Source organism: Lynx canadensis, chromosome X, assembly GCF_007474595.2.
Source record: "Lynx canadensis isolate LIC74 chromosome X, mLynCan4.pri.v2, whole genome shotgun sequence".
NCBI classification, from domain to species: domain Eukaryota; kingdom Metazoa; phylum Chordata; class Mammalia; order Carnivora; family Felidae; genus Lynx; species Lynx canadensis.
In genome coordinates, this window is record NC_044321.2 from 8934988 (window position 1) to 8954750 (window position 19763).

Sequence of the window (19763 nt, forward strand, 5' to 3'; positions counted from 1 at the left end):
ACCGCCATTTCCAAACTGGCTGGGACCGGGTAGGTTAGAGGTCGAGGAACTTGGTCAAGATTATGGAAAAGAAATGGCAGAACTTGGATTAAAGACAGTCTGATTGCAACCCAGTGGTTCTCAAAGCTGAGTGGGCACCAGTATTGCCTGGAGGCCCGTTAAACAGAGGTTACTGGGTCAGCCCCATCACCTCAGAGGTTTGTGCCTGGTAGTCTTGGGTTGTGCCCAAGAATTTGCATCTGTGACAGATTGCTTGGTGCTGCTGTAATGTACAGGCTCTTGAGTGCCAGACCTTCCTCCTCTGATGCAATCGGCTCAAGTACAATGGTGGAATTACCTTTACCGGTGGGCCGCCATCTTGGGGTGAGATACCAATGCCTGGGCCTCATCCTCTGATACTCCGAGTCACTTGGGTTGGCCTTGGTCTCAGGCATCTGGAGTTAACCAGTTTCACCACGTGATTCCAGTGTGCAGCCAGGCTTCACATTGGAAACTACTAACTCGGTCTGCACTTAGGAAACTTTCATGCGTTTCTTAATCACTTGAGGATCTCAATAAAATACAGCTTTCACATTATGCAAAAATCCAAAGATGTGCTTGTGCTGCTGGATATGTTCCAAACCCCATGGTTGCCTGATAAACTACAGGCTATCCAGTTGAATCTGGATTTTTAATAAACTGCAAATATTTTTTTTTTCCTACCGATATATCCCAAATATTTTCATGGGACATACTTATATTAAAAATTATTCATTGGGAAATCTAGCAATCTTACCCCCAAAATAATAATTATGTGAATAGCTTCTTTCAACTCTCTCCCTCTCTCTCTCACTTGCTCACTTACTCACTCATAGATTCCTGGTTCTAATCCAGACCTGCTGAACCGTAATTTCTAGGATGTGGTAGTCTTTATAGTTATCCAGCACTGCAAGGTGATTCTTATCCGCTCAATATGGGAAATAAACTTATACCACATGCCTACTTGTAATCCCCCTGTCACCCCCACTGGCACGTAAGGGGCATGCTCTTTGGTCAGTGAGTAAGCTGAGTGTGCTTCTTACCACATCGTAGACTCTGTGATGGTAGGATTTGGTCCCACTACTAGGTGAGGGCAAATCTTAAGGATTCTGGGCTGTGATATTTTAATTCCATCGATAAGCTGTCCTCTTTGATTCTGTGAGAGAATCTGGGTATCCATTTATTTGAGGGGCTAGTGTAGATTTTGCAGATAAAATGCAGGATTCCTGGTACAATTTGAGTATCAGATAAATGATGAATCATTTTTTTTAGAATTTGTATCCCCCAAATATTATATGAGATATCCTTCTGTGAAAAGATTGTTGTGTATGCAAAATTCCCATTGAACTTGGTGTCCTGTATCTACAGGTGGCAAACCTGGCAACCCTAGGCTGGGGGACATTCTTGCAAATGATCTCAGTCGGGCCAACCTGCTTGCCATCCTCTGTAGTGCTGACAGCTGAGCGGAACTGGAGGTTCCTACTTCTGAAATAGTCTTAGGGAGCCATAGAAGTGGTCAAGAGGGACTTAGTGGCTAATAGGAACTGGGACAAGAAAAGTAGGACATTCTCTGAAGACGAGAAATCACAAAAGGTGTCAGCACCTGGGAAGAATGCCTCCGAGTGGACTCTCAAGGAGGTGGGTGTGGGGAATAAAGGGCATGCACCCCGCACTGGGACACAGAGTCAGCATTATTTCCAGAACTGAGGAGTTCTGTACAGAGCGGTGTCGACATAGGTGTAATACATGCATCAGAGAACTCTACTAAAGTTTAGTGAAGACACAGAGGTTGGAGCCAGGGGAAGAGGTCCCCAGAGCATCTCCCTTGTAAACTGAGAGCAAACCACCAGGTTCCAAGGGTAGATATTGTGGGGAAGGTGTGTGTGCGGGGGGAAACCTCCAGCAATCTCCCTCACAGAAGGAAGAGCCCAAATCCCTCCATCATTGTGACTCTTTTCCTTAATTTTTGTCAAGACTCTTACGGTTAGATACTTAGGATGGTATTTTTTTTTTGTTCTTTGTGCATTTTAATTGGCCAAGTTCTCCTAATTCCTTCCCAAGCCATTTTTTTTATGTGAACACGTTAACAGATAGACATACAGACGTGTCTGATTTTCGTTATGCAATTTTGTTCTATCAGCTGACGTCCCTTGAACGAATAAGCGTTTGTAGACTATTCTAGTATTAGCTGACAAAAGGCTTTATTGAAAAACATCTTGGTGAACTGTTGTTCTGTGCTTCCTGAACATACTGGACAGGGAAGAATGTACTTTATAATAAAATTCAGGCTCACTCCAGTTTGTTATAATACCGTATTTTTATGTGTCCATTATATTAGGAAGCCTTCTGTGTTTTTCTTTTAGTGTTTTTGACATTGCTGGGTGTGGCCAAGAAAAGAGAAGAATACCTAAAAGTATAGACAGTTTGTTTTGAATAGGTTTGCCCCCTCTGAGAACGAGTAACATTGTGATACAGCGCATAATGTAGTCATGAAGAATAAATAGTTACGTTGTTTGCATAGACCACTTTTCACTAGACTAATCTTTGTATCACCTCTTACTGTAGTGTTGGTTTTGGAAAACTTTTTAATAACAGGATATGCTGTATTTATACCAATAAGGACTTTTGTCCTTTGTCCAACCTTAGAAAGCACTCTAAATGCGTTCTCTGGTACTTGAGAGAAATTGGCGTTGATTTGGTATTGCCGCGAGGTGGAAACTCTGTGTGCTCTCCAACTGCCGGGAAGCAGCACGTTTTTATAAAACCTCCAGAGGAAATTGCCACTGCTGAATTTTGCACGAGTAAGAGGAACAGAAAGTGTGGCCTTGCCTTTTCTTTTAATAGTCAAGGGGCAAGAATGACTCCTATAATGGGATTCTAAATTTGCCAGACCTGTATTAGATTTGTGAACTCTTGCTCACCACACTTCATGAAGGATGTGGAAAAACTGAAAGGAAGGTTGAAAAAAAGCAACAAAGGTGGTTTCAATGAGGCAACACAGTTCCTCCCTAGAAATCTTACAGGAAATGGGCGTCTTTCACGCACGCCTAGAGAAGTGTTGGGTGTATGATCAGATGTCTGAGTTGGGTGCACGATGGGGGTGAGTTGCCCTGTGTTCTGGGGAAGTAAAAGTTGCGTCCCCACAGCAAAGGTGACACCCCCAAATTGCCTGCTTGCTGCCCTAGAGCTGCCACATACACCTGTGCACATCACGGGTGTCATGCCTAGTGTCCCATAAGAGGCTCCCAGGCGCAGTGCTGAGATGCTGACTGCAAGGCCCTGGAAATGCCATCACTGCTTTCCCCCTACAGGGGTTGACGTCACTTTGCGATTTGGAAGTGCCCCAATCTTCTAGGTCACCCAGGAAAGAAATTCACGTGGCGTGAATGGAGCAAATGAGGAGGGATGTTGGTCGACTCAAAAATGGCTCTACGTATTTCGTGGCCATGGCTCTGCTCCAAAGCAGTTTCGCATGTCCTTGAAAACGGTGGAAGCCCTGCCTGTCACAAGGGCTTATCACATGCAATTACTTCCCCTTCCTTTTTGCTTTTGGGAATGCAGCCTTGTAGAAAATACTCTGTAGCCTACTCTTCCCTTTTCCTGATGATTGAAATGTAAGGTTTGGACTGGAAAGTGGCAAAGCTAATGTGTGGATCTCCACTGCAACTTACTTAAATGGAGAGTTTGTCTCCAGTTTTATGACTCACATTGACTGGTGTGTGGTTTATAGGAGTGGAAAGTTTGCGCTTTGGTTAGAGGAGTCCAGGAAACTGTGGCTTCGTGTTATGTGCTTAATATCCATCAAAACCGGGGTGTCTGGGTGGCTCAGTTGGTTAAGTGTCCTCCTTCGGCAAAGGTGATCTCACGGCTCGTGGGTTTGAACCCCGCGGTGGGCTCTGTGCTGACAGCTCGGAGCCTGCAGCCTGCTTCGGATTCTGCGTCTCCCTCTCTCTCTGCCCCTCTCCTGCTCATGCTCTGTCTCTCTCCTTCACTCTTAAAAATACACATTAAAACAATTTTTTAAAAATCCATAAAAACAGTGCTCACATGTATGTATTTATATTGTGGCAGTATATCTATTTATGTGCTGCGCTTCCTAATGTATGGTATCAGGATTGTGAAGTGCCATGGAAAGTGTAGAAAACTTCTGTTCAAAATGGCTAGTAGGTCCTTGTCAAGTTATTCATCTTTCTGAGCCTTTTGTTGTTTCCTCGTCTGTACAATGGAATACGTGTGACGGAATGCATGTATTTAGCTGCTAGCGTGTCTGTGACAAAGGAGGGAAGACAATATAAAGAAAACTGATGAGCGCGGTACCTGTCACAAAAACGTTCTTTATAATTATTCATTTAACCAGGTGAGGACACGGCCCGCAGCCGAAAGGAGCGAGTGCTGTGCTCCACCTGGAGTTTGTTTCCAAAGACGTGTTCACCTGTCAGGTGGAATGATGCTTTTCTTTTTCTCTCTTTGTTTCCAGCCACAGGACGAAGTCTTCAGGCTGGCCACCTCCCTCGGGAACCTGGGGCTTGAACCAGGTACCCCCCTATGGATGGGAGATGACTGCGAACCGGGATGGCCGGGACTGCTTCATCAAGTAGGTAGAACTGACGCCGTGAACAGTGAACTCTTTTGCTTTTTCCATGTCTCTTTTTCAAGCCATGACTCAGTCAGTTAACTTTGCGTTAGGGTCTCAGAGACGTTGGGAGGCCATTACGCAAAGCATCTTAATCTCCTGTGTCTTCTATGTCTTCCGACATGAGGTTGCTTCGTCATTGGTCGTGTGCCATGTGAGAGTAATACGTCGGGGTATAGTAAGGGCATTCTGGGACGGAGAAACAGTGTTCAGTAGTAAATCTGAGGCCAGTTGTACTCGCTGTCTGAGGCTAGAACTAAAGTGTGACATGGAGGTGTAGCATTTCAATTGCTTTCTAGAAATGGTCAAGACAGAAATGTTACTAGCTCATTTGGTAACTTAAAACATCAGCTGCAAGAGTTGTGTGCGTTACCGGTTGACTCATAAGTTTCTCACACTAACACTGGCTAAAGTTTTGGAGTTTTGTGGTATATTTTTTTGCATGTTACAATGCATATAACAGAATGGTAAATTTTATGTAACATCTTAACCATTTTTTGGTGTACGATTCTGTGATATTAGGTACATTCAGAAGGTTATACAACCATTACCACTGTCCGTTTCTAGAACTTTTTCATCATCCCCAACAGAAACTCTGGACCCATTAAATAACTTCCCATTCCCCCTCTTCCAGCTTCTGGTAACCGCTATTCTACTTTCTGTCTCTATGAATCTGCCTATTTTCTTTAATTTTTTTAATAATTTTTTTTAAACTTTTTTTTTTTTCAACGTTTATTTATTTTTGGGACAGAGAGAGACAGAGCATGAACGGGGGAGGGGCAGAGAGAGAGGGAGACACAGCATCGGAAACAGGCTCCAGGCTCTGAGCCATCAGCCCAGAGCCCGACGCGGGGCTCGAACTCACGGACCGCGAGATCGTGACCTGGCTAAAGTCGGACGCTTAACCGACTGCGCCACCCAGGCGCCCCTCTTTAATTTTTTTAAATGTTTATTTATTTTTGAGAGAGACAATGAATGAGCGAGCAGGGGAGGGACAGAGAGAGAGGGAGACAGAATCCAAAGTAGGCTCCAGGCTCTGAGCTGGCAGCACAGAGCCCGACATGGGGCTCAAACTCATGAACCACGAGATAACGACCTGAGCCGAAGTCGAACACTCAACCGAGACACCCAGGCACGCCTGAATCTGCCTATTGTAGATATCTCATATAATGTGAAATCCTAAAGTATTTGTTGTTTTGTGTGTAGCTCATTTCACTTAGCATAATGTCCTCAACATTCATCCATGGTATAGTGTATAGAATGATTTTATTCCTTTTCAAGGCTGAATTATTTTCCTTTGTCTGTATTCTATTGTATGGATACACCTGATTTGCTTAACCATTCATCTGTCAATGGAAGTTTGGGTTGTGTCTACCTTTTGGTTCTTATGAATAATGCTGCCATGAACATGGCTTTACAAGTATCTGTTTGAGTCCCTGCTTACCATTCTTGTGGGTATATACCGAGCAGTGAAATGACCAGATCATAAGGTAGTTGTATGTTTACCTTTTGGAGGAACGACCAAACTATTTTGGAGGAACCAGTCACTATAGTTTTCTGGTTTTTTGGAATTGAATGAGATGAGGTTTTTTTTTTTATTCTGATCTTTATTTTTTTAATATAATTTATTGTCAAATTGGCTTCCATACAACACCCAGTGCTCATCCCAGCAAGTGCTCTCCTCAGTGCCCATCACCCACTTTCCCATCTCCCCCACCTCCCATCCCCCCTCAGTTTGTTCTCTGTATTTAAAAGTCTTCTGGTTTGCCTCCCTCCCTCTCTATTTGTAACTATTTGTTTTCTCCTTCCCTTCCCCCATGATCTTCTGTTAAGTTTGTCAAGATCCACATATGGGTGAAAACATACAATATCTGTCCTATTCTGACTGAGTTATTTCACTCAGCATAATACCTTCTGGTTCCATCCACGTGGCTGTAAATGGCATGATTTCATTCTTTCTCATTGCCAACTAGTATGGGTAAAGAAGATGTGGTTTATGTATACAGTGGAGACGAGTTCTTATATTGCACTCATCAAAAAAGCAGTCATCCACCCCACTTACTTTTACAACCCAAGTGAATCATTCTTTTTGTGTTTTTAAGTTTATTTATTTATTTTTGAGAGAGAGAGACGAAGTGAGAGAGGGGCAGAGAGAGAGGGAGACAGAGCATCCCATGCAGGCTCTTCTCTGCCAGCACAGAGCCTGACCCGGTGATTGAACTCATGAACCACAAGGTCATGACCCGAACCAAAATTAAGAATCTGTCGCTTAACCAACTGAGCCACCAAGGTACCCCAAATATTCTTAAATATCAGAATTAAAAAAATAGATGTGAGATCATTAATCATGGTTGATCCTAGCCTAATACACCTGAGCAGAGATTGGAGGCCAAAGGAAACTTTTTTAGACCATGGGCTGCATTCTTTGTTCTAGTCAGTCTTACTGGGGACTGACAAGCAGATAGAGTCACTATCAAGGTGCGGGATCATGTTTATAAAGATAAAAATATTTCCAAGATTGGTTTGGGGGATTTGGTCGTTGGACAGCCTAGCACCTCCCAGTGATTATTGGAAGGTATTTACATGAAAAACACATGAATGTTGTGGTCAGGTTTTCGATCTCTGTGGTTGCAATCTCTCCTCTGTTTTGAATTTCCTGCGAAGGGGAAAGGTGGTGCCTTCAGAGTACAATTTGTTCCTGGGGGGCTTGCCTTCTGGGAAGATTGAAGTGGCCCTTGAACATGACCCACCTCAGGGAGCCTATGGCAGTGGCCCTCTGGCTCTTCAACGCTTTCCTGAGGATGTGCTCCCCTAGAAACTACCCAGGAAATGGTAGTGGAATGGTAGTAGAATCTCCCAGAAAGCTCCAAGACTGGCAGAAAGGCCAACAATTTTGCACATACCCTAGATTCTGAATTGCTCATTTCGTACAGTTCACCCAAGTCCCTTCTATTGCTGGAGAGATGATATTTTGTCATATTCTAGTGTGCCATCTATTTTGTAACATGGTTATACATTTTTGTAATTGGCTCAGTTGAGGTGGCCTGGATGCTTTGACCCAAAACCATAAAAATTTCTGCCAAAGAAATGTACTTCGTACAAGATACAGATGATACATGTATGCAGGTATATCTTAGACTTTTCCGATGGAAATGGATTTTGCTTTTTCCCTCGCTGGATCCGGGCTCCCATACGTTCCGAACCATTTGATCAATATACGTGAAGTCAAACCAAGGCCTATTGGTTATACAGTCCAGGCATCCTAGCTAGCTCTGGCCACATGCGTTTTTCCTTGGTGTCATTGACATTTTCAAGGGCAAGCCCAGGTGTAAATTTAACATTTACACTGGCCTAATGCCAGCTGTTAAAACCTGTAAGAGCAAATCAGCAACTTAATGGAAGACACCTGCACTGATTACTAAATAGCAACTCTGAAAACCAATGTCACCAGTGTCACTTTTTCAAATCTCTAGGGTTTGTTTAGTTGAAAAGTAAATTTCCACACGTCTCTCAGACTCATTGTTTTCCCATGTCAAGAACAGTACTTCTTTCAAAAGTGTTTGTTCTTTCTTTATCACTAGTGAGTTTTATAAATGAGAATCATTCTGGTGGGGTGTTTTTTTCTTATCCCTTACAGAGAAATACTCTAATTACGAAAGTTTCTAGGGCACTCTGGTTTGCAGTTTGGAGTATATCTCTACTCATTAGTTTTCTAAGTTAAAAGAACAATTTGAAAATTAAACTGTGACTATTAATTATCACCTTTGCCGTTAATTTTTCACTCTTTTACATATTCTCTTTGAAAGAGATTAGATGTCTTCCCTTTTTTTATCTTAGGATCCAAATGATATCCCACATCAGACAATTGGTTTTGACAGAGGTACAACTTCTTTCAAGTTATTAACAAAGCTATGGGAAGAACCAGGCTTCACACGTTCAAAGTTAGATTCTTCTAGCTCAATAATGAGCTATTTCTAGCATGATGAGTCCTTCAGAATATAGCCCCGGCTCGTTAACTGTGTTCAAGTTTCCTCTTCCCTTTCCCATCCCCAATTATTTAGGGTAGGACCAAGAAGTTAAATTCCATAGAGAGTTGGTAACACATAGGGTTAATCATTTTTTTAAATGTCACTGTGCACATGGAAATAATTTGAGGAACAGTAGAAACTGCTGATGCCTGGTTGTCCTAGTCTGTTTGGGCCTTTAGAATAAAACACCACAGACTGGGTGGTTTACAGAGAGAAATTTATGTGCATACTTTTTGAGGCTTGGAAATCCAAGATCGGTGTGCCAGCTTGGTTGGGTTCTTGGTAAAGGCCCTCTGCTTGGCTTGCAGATAGTTTCCTTTGCTCTGTACCCTCGCATGACAGTGAGAGAGAGACACACAGAGAGAGGGATCATGTCTCTAAGTCTCTTCTTAGAAGGGCACTAATTCTATTGGGGATTAGGGCTTTAACAAATGGATTTTGGAGGGACACAAACATTCAGTGCATATTCCTTGATGTTGGGGTGGAGCCAAGAAATAGAGTTTCAGAAACTCCCCAGGTGATTCTAATGAACAGCAGTGGTTGTTGATGTGCAGCATTTTCCTGTACATGACCTTATTTAATTGACAAATAATGATCCCCTTTCCAGATGATAGAAGGAGAATCAGACTAATCACATGTTGCTTTCCAAAGTTTTTCACATGCTTACCTAGTCCCCACACATCGCACGTTCAAATACACCAAACTCTGCATCAGAAAAAGGACAACGTTTGTTGCTCTTCTTAGAAAAATATGAAATACATTGGTTTGAGCAACAGAGAATATTGTTTAAGAAACATGGGAGATGTAGGAGCGCCTAGGTGGTTCAGTCAGTTACGGGTCCAACTCTTGGTTTCAGCTCAGGTCATGATTTCCCAATTTGTGAGTTTAAGCCCCACGTTGGGCCCTGCGTTGTTGCTGCAGAGCTTGCTTGGGATTCTCTGTCTCTCCCTCTCCCTCTCTCTGCCCCTCCACCCCCCCATCCCCCGTCAGAATAAATAAACTTAAAAATAAAGGAAACGTGGGAGATGTAAAAGAAGACTTTCTCAGTTGCTTATTATTACCATTTAAGAGAGAGAACAAAGCAGGGGAAAGGAGAGAGACAGACGGGGAGAGAGAAACTAGATCGAAAGGGAAGAGTCTCAGGACACTGTTGTGTTAAGAAATGGGTGAGAGAGGGAGAGATGGACGGAAAGAGAAAGACCTACACAGAAAATGAGGCACTCTGAGATGTTTGCTATAGTAACAGCATCAATAAATATGTCGGTGTAGATGTAAATATAGATATTTACATAGCTACTGATAAAGATGTACAGAGATACAAGATGTAGTTCTGGATATAGATATAAATGGATACAGAATATAGGTATAGATTATAGAAGTGTGTGGATATAGAGGCGTACAACCGTGTCTGCCCAGAAGGGTCCTGGTTTATGAGTATTGTTCCGACATGATTACTGAGACTATATCCTTTTGCTCTAAATATGTTCTCATTTGGGTGAACCACGTTTAGAAAATTCTTGGGAGACCTAAGGTTTCATGAAACCTTCACACCTGATCTGTGAGATAGTGAAGGTACATTGAGGAATCTACCTTTATAAAAAAAGGTGAGTTTCACAGGAAGTGGGTTTGCCACATCCTGTGTCTAGTCAACCAGCATTTGGTCCCCATCATCAGACTGTAAGACCTTGGTTGTTTTGGCTTGGTAATGGAGTCCAACCCATGCCAAACCTCCTATGTTATGTAGCTTCAATCATCACCCCTAGGGTTACCCAGCCCTATCAATGTGTGTTCAGCTCAGTTCACCTCCACCCTTCCCTGTCATACCTTCCCCACTCAGCATCTTTAGTAATGGCTATCAGCCTCTTTGTCTGGCCATGTGCTTCCTATAAAAGCACTCCTTGGCCCGCCCAACATAAGTCCACCAAACATTTATTGAACACTACTATATGCTGAAGATTCCAAGATTAGTAAGGCAATTTCTTAGCTTCCACGATCTCAAGAGTATGGTGGTCATGATAGGCCTGCCATCATTCTCAACTGAGCAAGATCTGTTTAACCTCCTTAGAGACACATAATATGTATAACAGAGACAAGGGAGCCCTGTGTGTTAGTAATGTACCATTTTTGAGTTAAATGGGGGCAAAAACATACCTGTTGGACTGTGTGGCTGGGGATGCTTCATGGAACAGTGATGTGCTTCATAAATCTGGCACTTTGGCTTTTGAAGACTGAATGAGTAAGTAAAACATGATCAAAACAAGTATTAGAACACCAGGTGGCAAGGTAGATGATGATGAAGACTCAGCCCCATTGGAGTCTGGGGATCGAAATGTAGGGGATAGGAAATGAGTTTTCAAGTTCTACATTTGAGAGGCTTCTTTGTTTTCTTCTTCTTTTGTCTAGCTCCAGAAAAGAATAATCTGAGGAAATGAAAGCCGTTTGCATGACCCACCTCCCTTTTTTATTAATCACAGCAGAAGCAGCACGTCCATGATGATAGGACTCTGTCATCCTGGAAAATGGAAATAGCCTATTTTTACCTCTCCTTGCTTGTGAACCCAAGAATCATCCCCCTTGGCTTTACCTACTTAGTATAATTCACATGTCCCTGAGAGGAAAGAAGCAATTGATTATCAGGCATTCTTTGGTACTTTTAATGTTATTCTTTGGGTGTTGTTTTGCTTTGTTTTTACCCCAAGATATCGTAAGAGAGTCTTATTATAAGAATACTTACCGTATTCTGTCGATAAGTCCCTTAATCTGTTCTCTTTTAAGAGTTCTCTTAAACTTTTCCTTCTCTAAAAATTAAAAAAATAGAAAGTCAACAAGAATGAAGTTGTGTAGTCGGATTTGGACATTGTGGTGGTACCTACCATTCCCCGTAATATTTGTGTATTTGAAATAGATGTCAGTTTCCTACTTTACTGATCCTGCATTATTAAAAGACCTCCAACAGGGGCACCTGGGTGGCTCAGTCAGTTAAGGGTCTGACTTTTGGTTTCTGCTCAGGTCACGATCTCACAATCCGTGGGTTCAAGCCCCACTTTGGGCTCTGCGCTGACAGCGCGGAGCCTGCTCTGGATCCTCTGTCTCCCCCTCTCTCTGCCCTTCGGCTCCCCCCCCCCCAAATAAATACACATACATTTTTTAAAAATCGACATCCAACAAAGGACAAATGGATCTGAGTGATTACACAAGTTGTTACCCTTTGATTCTGGGAATGAAATATGCAAGGTTTTTATGAAAATTTAAAGGTGTGCCAAGGATACAAATAGGAGAGATTTATTTCAGGGGGCTTGCTATATTATGTTGTGACTTTTCAACTGTTCAGAGTTACGAATTAGCATTATGTTGGAGAAGAAACAGTTTGCCTCATTTTTTGTGTTTCTGATGAAGAATTCTTAAATAAAATACATTGCTTCCAAGTATACACAATGAATTCTTCATAAAACGCAAAAAATTTCCTCATGGCAAGAGCAAATGCCATTTAGTTAAATGAGTTCCTTTAGGATCCCAAGCATCCATTTAAGTGAGGGAGGTATATTATAATTTTGGAATCGGAGGAACAAACTAAATGTGATAACATCATTACATGCAATGAAAGGTAATTATGTCGTGTCAATGCAAAAGCTTTCCCGGCTGAACATTAGGGGCTGTTTATTCCCTTCATTGGAACAGATTTGTTTTCTTTCGAATCTGACAAAGCACCTATCTGCTGAGTTAATAATTACTGCTCCCAGCTGGAAGATAAGTTTGCAGAGTTGATGGAAGTGCTTTTAAAAGGAAGCCTCCGAAATGACGCTATCATTCCTGTTCTAACCTGGCATATGGCTCACAGAGCTGCGCTAGGCAGGCTTCTCCTGTATCAGAGTCTGTTTCGATTTCTCTGTACATTTGTTCTAGACATTTTGCTGGGTTACTGAATCTGTCCATCACTTGTGCATACATATCTCAAACTCTTGGCTTTTTTTGTCCAGCCCAGCCGAAGTATTGTAATGACCTGAATTTCCTTGGGCCGCTTGATGACAGGGAGAGTTGGGACACACACAGTCAAGCAGAGCTGGGGACAGCAGGTTGGGTGGCGAACAGGATTGGTTCCTTCTTCTACTGAGCGTTTTTGCAGCCTCTAGGGATGTCCGTGAAGTGGGTCACGAAGGCCGTTCAGGATCACAGGGACAGCCAAACTGTGAAAAGCAGGAGCACCTGGAGGACCAGGTTTGTGTCACAGCCTGTAATTGAAATAGTTGCTTGAGGCTGCTACCACCTCTTGATTCTTTTGAGTGGCCTCTGGAGCTCTTTCGGGATTGAGCCAGCCCTCGCAGAGAGCAATTTTGATATCATCACCTAAGGCCGGGGCCCAGGCAGGAGATTCTGGCCTGTGCCAAATGCCAAGTGGCCTGTGTGGGTGTTTCTGCCATGTAAATTGGCTGACCTGTAGGGAACATGGTATGACCTTTGTGGCACATGTCTTCTCCCTGTGGTCTGCACGCGTGCATCAGAGCAGGAGAGCACGGCTGCTTATGGAGAGTCTCACTGTGGTTCCTCAGGGCTTCGAAACCACAGTCCCTGCCACACCCTTGTCTTCTCTCCTCTCAAAGCCTCCATGAATCCTTGTTATCAATGGCCATTTTCTGGAGAAGAGTCTCTTCAGTTGGGTGGATGATGATGAACGGCAGTACTTGTTTGTGCCGGCGGTCGCGCAGATGAGCCTGGGTCCAGAGTAGGCATGTCACTCTGCCGTTTCATGGAGGATGTCCCTCTGTGACTCCAGGAGCACAGGCTGGGCATCGGCAGTTCAGATGGTGAAGGCCGCGAGAGACTCTCTAAGACGACTATTTAATCTAACAGATGCCCGTGAGTATACAGGGCCAAACACATGATTTTCAGCACCCACTGCAGACCGAAAATCAGCTCCCTCCCTCAAAGAGCTGGATAAATGTGCTCATAACGGTACTAAAATCTCTAGGTTTTCCCTTCTGTGGTGTGCCAGTATTTCCTACTTTTACATTTGACACCATTCTATGTAAGGAAAAGTAAAAATTTTGAATTATTAGCATGAATCTTACTGATGACTTTTTGATGGAAATGTAAGAGCTTTTCACTCGTATGCAGAATCACTGACATTACACAATTTGTATTTCGTGGCTTATACGTTTATATGTGTTTCATTCCAACCCAAAAAGCAGAAATGGTATACGAAATTCACTTAACAGTTTTTCTTTTACTTCTCGGTATGAGGACACTCTACCCAAACTCCCTACCTTTGGCTAGGTCTTAGGTCAAGAAGAACTGAAAGGAAATGTAACTATGGGTTGCCCTATCTTTCCCTTTCCTTCCTTCTCTGTCTTCATTTTCGGTAGGTCAATGGCCAATACAGGGAAGGAAGACAAGTAAGAAAGGATGTGACAGGATTGCTTGGTCATTCATTTTTCTTAGAAGGCTATAACTGCTAAAGACTGATTAGCCTTCAGCCCTCACCTCCCAAGATCACCTATTGATTTTTTTTTTTTTTTATCATTTTCTTCATGTGGTCTTTTCAATAGATACCTAGCAAAGAGGACAGATTACTTCTGGGTATTGACTCCCTCAGAAAGTTCTCTCTCTGCCCTGTTAATGATGTGATTTCTCACCAAAGGATAGACACTTTTCTTCCTCCACCCCGACGCTTATTTCTGTAGGGCAAATCAGCAAACCTTTTCTGTAAAAGGTCACATTATATATATTTTAGGCTTTGGAAGCAATGTGGTGGCTATCACAACTCAAAGCAATGCAACCCTGCCATTGTAGTGTGAACACAGCCATAAGAAATATGTCAATAAATGGATATGTAAACAAATGTATAAATAAACTGTGTTCTAATAAAACTTTATTTACAAAAGCAAGCTGGGGGCCAAATTTGTCTTGTGGGGTGGAATTTATTCACACCCTCACTCTAGAGTATCTTGCATTTGACCCCATTCTTATTATTTCTTATTATTTCTAGTTCACTATCTGATAAATTTATACAACCCTCCCATGAAATGGGAAGCTGCCATTTATTTTATGCACAATGGAATTTATGGTAGACATTGGTAAAGTGCCTTTTCTCAGGTACTGTTAGTAATGCAAAGTTCCATGGTATATTTACTGTAAGTAAGGACTTCTTGCACAGCTCTCACATTCGTGACCTACCTCTAAGTAAGGTTGTAGGAATAGCGCCATCAAAATTCAACAGAGAAGTAAAACCTTCACTGTTAGAATGTCATGACTCTCTCCACTTCCTCGTGATGGGGGCTGAGGGAGAGGAGGTCAGCCTATCACAGGGTTTGCAGCTGCTCCCATAGCCACTCAGACCTTTGTGGGAGGGGTTGAAGGGAAAGCAACAATAGCAACCTAAAACCCAGTCACAATGGAATGTTAAAAGCAAGTGCAAATAATTATTAGGGAAGTGAAAATTACATAGCAACTTGTCACTAGTGGTCCACAGAGAAACAGACCCATTGTATTTTGAAAAAGTTAATTGTCCATAGTGTTTTGAACTAATACTGCTCATTTTCCTTGAGGAATTTTATAATGCTCCCATATAAAAGTCCCCAATTCACTTCTGGTGATGTTCTGTTCTAAGATATTCTCTTGGCTTCTGTGACATCATTCCCTTCCTTTTGCCGCAAACTCACTGCTTCTCTTGTCTCCTCAGCAAGTTCTTCTTTTTGAGCTCAATGATTAAAGTTCAGTTTCCCACATTATTATGCCTACATTTCTACTTGGAACTCATAAAACATTTAAGGGATTTTTTTGATTTCAATATCTTGATACTATTTCATTTCATCCACAAAGTACTGGAAACTCATGACTGTGCCCCTACCAGAGATGAAGGAGGTTAATCAGGGTTGGGTTGCATGCCTAGAATTTTTTCTGGGCCATAGTAGGTAGTCAATAAATACTTTTGAGAAAAATGTTTAGGTGTATGTATATATAAGTAGATAGGTGGGTGACTTAATGGATGCATGAATAGAACTTTTTCTGAAGCATTATATTCAGTAGATTGTTCGGAATAATTCTGATGGTTAACTCAGTTAACATAGTATCCCAATAATATTCTGCTGTATAAATTTCACTACCAGAATTTGAGCACATAGATAAAGCCCTATATTTCCTAAAAGAACCTTGAGACCTTGAAAGGTCATCATGTCCTTGTCACTGATTCATATCGTAGTGTGCCTGTTTATCAAATATCCAAAATTCAGAATGTAATGAAAGGGAATTTCGGAAGTAGTGTAACTACACTGTATCCCATCAGCAAGTGGATTAGAACTCTAAAAGACAGAAATTGGGTGGTCAGAACTCTTGGGCTAGGATCCCAGCTCTTCTCAGTACTAGTTGTGTAATGGTGGGTAATCATTTGGAGACGGTAGGCCTCGCCTCACTTTTGTCATTAGGAAATAGTGTGTTTGGACTAGAAAACAGTGTAATTTGGGAATCTAGTGAGTTATGAGCAACAGAAAATTCTTAACAAGTTTGGCTTTAATAATGAAAAGAATTTTTTGTTTTATGTCACTAAAAGGTAGTGGTAAGACGCTCATAGGTAAGAGAAGCCTAAGAAAATATGACGACTAAATGTGATGTGATACCCTGGGTGGCACTGTAGAACAGATAAAGGACATTAGGTGTAAACCCACGGGTAATCTGAATGAAATATGAGCTTTAACTAGTAATAACGTATCAGTATTGGTGCACTGATTGTGAAAATTTTCCCATGCTACTGTAAGATGTTAACAGTAGACAAAACTGAATGTCAGATAAAGGAGAACTCTATAATTTTATCAAAGTGGTCTAAAATAAGTGTGTATGTAAGAAGTACTCCAAGTGGGGTGATGCCAACAAGATACCAGTCCATGATGCTTTGCCACCTCACTCTCCCACAGAGAAACTGTGTTTCTATTATGGAGGAATATACCTTTGTGAGAGTCGTAGAGACCAATTAAGAAGTCATAGTACCCTGACCAATGTAAAGCAAAGAAAGAATTCAGCAAAAGAGATAGTTAAATTCATGTTGGTTTGCATACCTGTCCATGTTCCTCCCCCTATGTGAACTACTGTGGTGCAACTAGCAAGACACCACCTACACCAAAGATCCTTACTCAGGACAGAAACAACAGAGCAGTCCTTGCACCCAGTGTTCTAGCTTGTCTTGGGGCTTCCTGGGGGACTGTAATCCTTCTCCCCTGACTTGGAGTGCTGATTGGACTAAAGATTTTGTTTGAAAGCTCTTGAAAACAGATGCTATTGGTATGGACCCTTAGAACTTCAGATCCATTGGCAGGTGTCTGGAGGAACAAGATATCATGGGTTTCTGAGAAGTCAGAACAAGCTGCCCCCTGAATTTCAAATGACTAAAATCAGGGGCACCTGGCTGGCTCAGTCGGATAAAAATACGACTTCAGCTCAGGTCATGATCTCACAGTTCATGGGTTTGAGCCCTGAGTCAGGCTTCATGCTGACAGCTCAGAGCCTAGATCCTGTTCTGGGTTCTGTGCCTCCCTCTTTCTCTGTCCCTCCCCTACTTGCACTTGATCTCTCTCTGTCTCTCAAAAATAAATAAACCTAAAAAAAATTTTTTTTAAATAAAATGACTTTAAAAATCACACTCACAAGTCCAGAGAAGACACATCCTCAGGAAATGGTTGAAATATTCTAGGGTCTCTATCCGGGCTGACCAGTGAAGTATTTCCCTGGATAAAACCCGTCTATAAAGGCTGGAAGAGATTTTTTCACCCCAAATGCCCACTTCTCAACAACAATAAAGAACAGTGGCATACTAAGATACAGGGAAAGTGGGCCAAATGTAACAACAAAATTAAATGCTAGAAACTGGCTCTAATGAAATACACATTCATGTGCATGTCTTTGTTTCACATATCATAATAACTGTCATAAAATGTGCCATGAGCTAAATGAGAACAGAGATAGAGACAGCTAAATGAAACAAGGAAAACACTGTGTGAACAAAATGAGAATATCAATAAAGAGATAGAAACTATGACATACTCCCAATGGAAATTCTGGTGTTGGAAAATACAATAACTGCAATGAAAAGAACACTAGAGTAGATGAACAGCAGACTTGATCAGGTAGAAAAAAAACTGGGTGAAATTGAAGACACATTTGAAATTGTGGAGTCAAAGTAGAAGAAAGGAAAGTAGAATGAAGAAACAGGAAGACAGGCTTAGAGACCATGAGACACTAGTAAGCAACGTTGTATTCGTTTTGGAAATCCAGAATGAGAAGAGGGTCAGAAGTGGGCCGAGACTTTATGTGAACAAGTAGTAGTGAAAACTTCCCAAATTTAAAGAAATATCCATAGTTATTAAAGAACCTCAAATAACTTTAATCTAGGATAAATTCAAAAAGTCACACAGCTAGTCAGATAATAATCAAACTGTAAAAGTTGAAGGCAAGGAGAAAAGTGCTAACAAGCAGGAAAAAAACCCAACTCATCATGTACAATGAAGTTTTTATAAGGTTATGAGTGAATTCTTCAGCAAAAACATTATAGGCTAGAATGAGCAAGATGATACATTTAAATTGCTGAAATAAAAAACATAGTTTTCAACCAGAATACTGTATCCAGGAAACCTGTCCTTCAAAAATGAAAAAATCAAGACATTCTAAGAAAAACAATTCCTGAGGAAATTCATTACCACAAGACCTAGTCTTTAAGAAATATTGAAAGGAATATTTCAAGGTGAAACAAAATGATGCTAAACCTTAACCAAAAGTCAAATGAAATTATAAAGTTCTCCAGTAAGGTAAGCTTGTTGACAAAAGTAGCTTCTTCTCTTAATGTCATTTTCATGCATCAGTTCAGTTTTAATTCTTGTATAGAACTTAAATAATGAAAACATTTTTAAAAAGCACTAAGTCTATGCAAATGAGTATGTAACATGTAAAGATGTGATGTGGGACATCAATAACATAATGTGCCAGGAGAGGGTGGAGCTATTGAGGTGGCTTTCTTATACAATTGGAATCAGGTTGTTATGAGTTTAAAATAGAATGTTTTATGTAATTGTAATGATAACCACAAAGAAATTACCTATAAGATATATAATAAAATGGTATTAAGAAGGGAATGAAAGCATGCGAGTATAAAACTCCATGAAACACAAAGGAAGCTAGTAAAACAGGGAAACAGAGATTAAAAAAAATACAGCTCATATAGCAAAAGTTAAGTCCTTCTATGCCAGTAATTACTTAAAGTACAAATAGATTAAACTCCCCAATTAAAAACATAGGTAGAAGGTGTTTTAGAAACAGACTCTGAATATGTGCTGTCTGTAAGAAACTCACTTTTGATGCAATGATAAAGTGAAAGTATGGGAAAAACTTAAATGCAATCTGTACTCAAAAGAGAGAAGCAGTGGCCATCCTGGTATCACACAGAATAGATTTTAAGTCCAAAAGTGTTTCAGGAGACAAAGAAGGATATTATATTATGATAAAATGACAATTGTCCAAGAAGATGTAATAATTACAAGTATTTATATAACAAACATGGAAGCTTCTAAATATATGAAGCAAACATTGACAGCATTCAAGAAAGAAATATATAGCAACACAGTGATAGTTCGAGACTTTCAATAGCCCACTTCAATAATAGATAGAAAGAAGATAAATAAGGAAACAGAGTAATTGCACCTAGCAGTCATAACCAGAATATTGTGCCCAACCACAGCACAATATACATTCTTAAGGAATCTTTCAAACATTATCCAAGATAGACTATATGTTAGGCCTAAGAGAACGCGCAATAAATTTTAGAAGAATGCAATTATACAAAATATCTTTTCAGATAACAATGGAATGGAAATAGAAATCAGCAAAAGAAGGAAAACTGGGAGACTGAGGAGTATGTAAAAATTAAACAGTGCACATAACCAACTAATTGGTCAAAGGAAATGTATCCAGGGAAATTATAAAATACAGAGTGACAAGTTAAACATGAACACTCAACGTATTAAAACTTACGTGATACAATGAATGCAGACCTAACAGGGAAGTTTATAGCTTGAAAATATATACTAAAAAAAACAAGGGAAAATATT

General features: G+C 41.0%; 1 protein-coding gene across 2 annotated transcripts in view; it reads left to right on the forward strand.

The window, feature by feature from the left end:
• Positions 1-4493: 4493 nt before the first annotated feature.
• The window catches only part of FRMPD4 (FERM and PDZ domain containing 4), a 185971-nt gene continuing 170701 nt past the window's right edge, over positions 4494-19763 (forward strand). For both annotated transcript variants that reach the window (XM_032592190.1, XM_032592189.1), the window contains exon 1: positions 4494-4612. In XM_032592190.1, the coding sequence (XP_032448081.1) occupies positions 4575-4612 (38 nt within the window). In that variant the 5' untranslated portion in view covers positions 4494-4574. The remainder of the gene's footprint in view (positions 4613-19763) is intronic.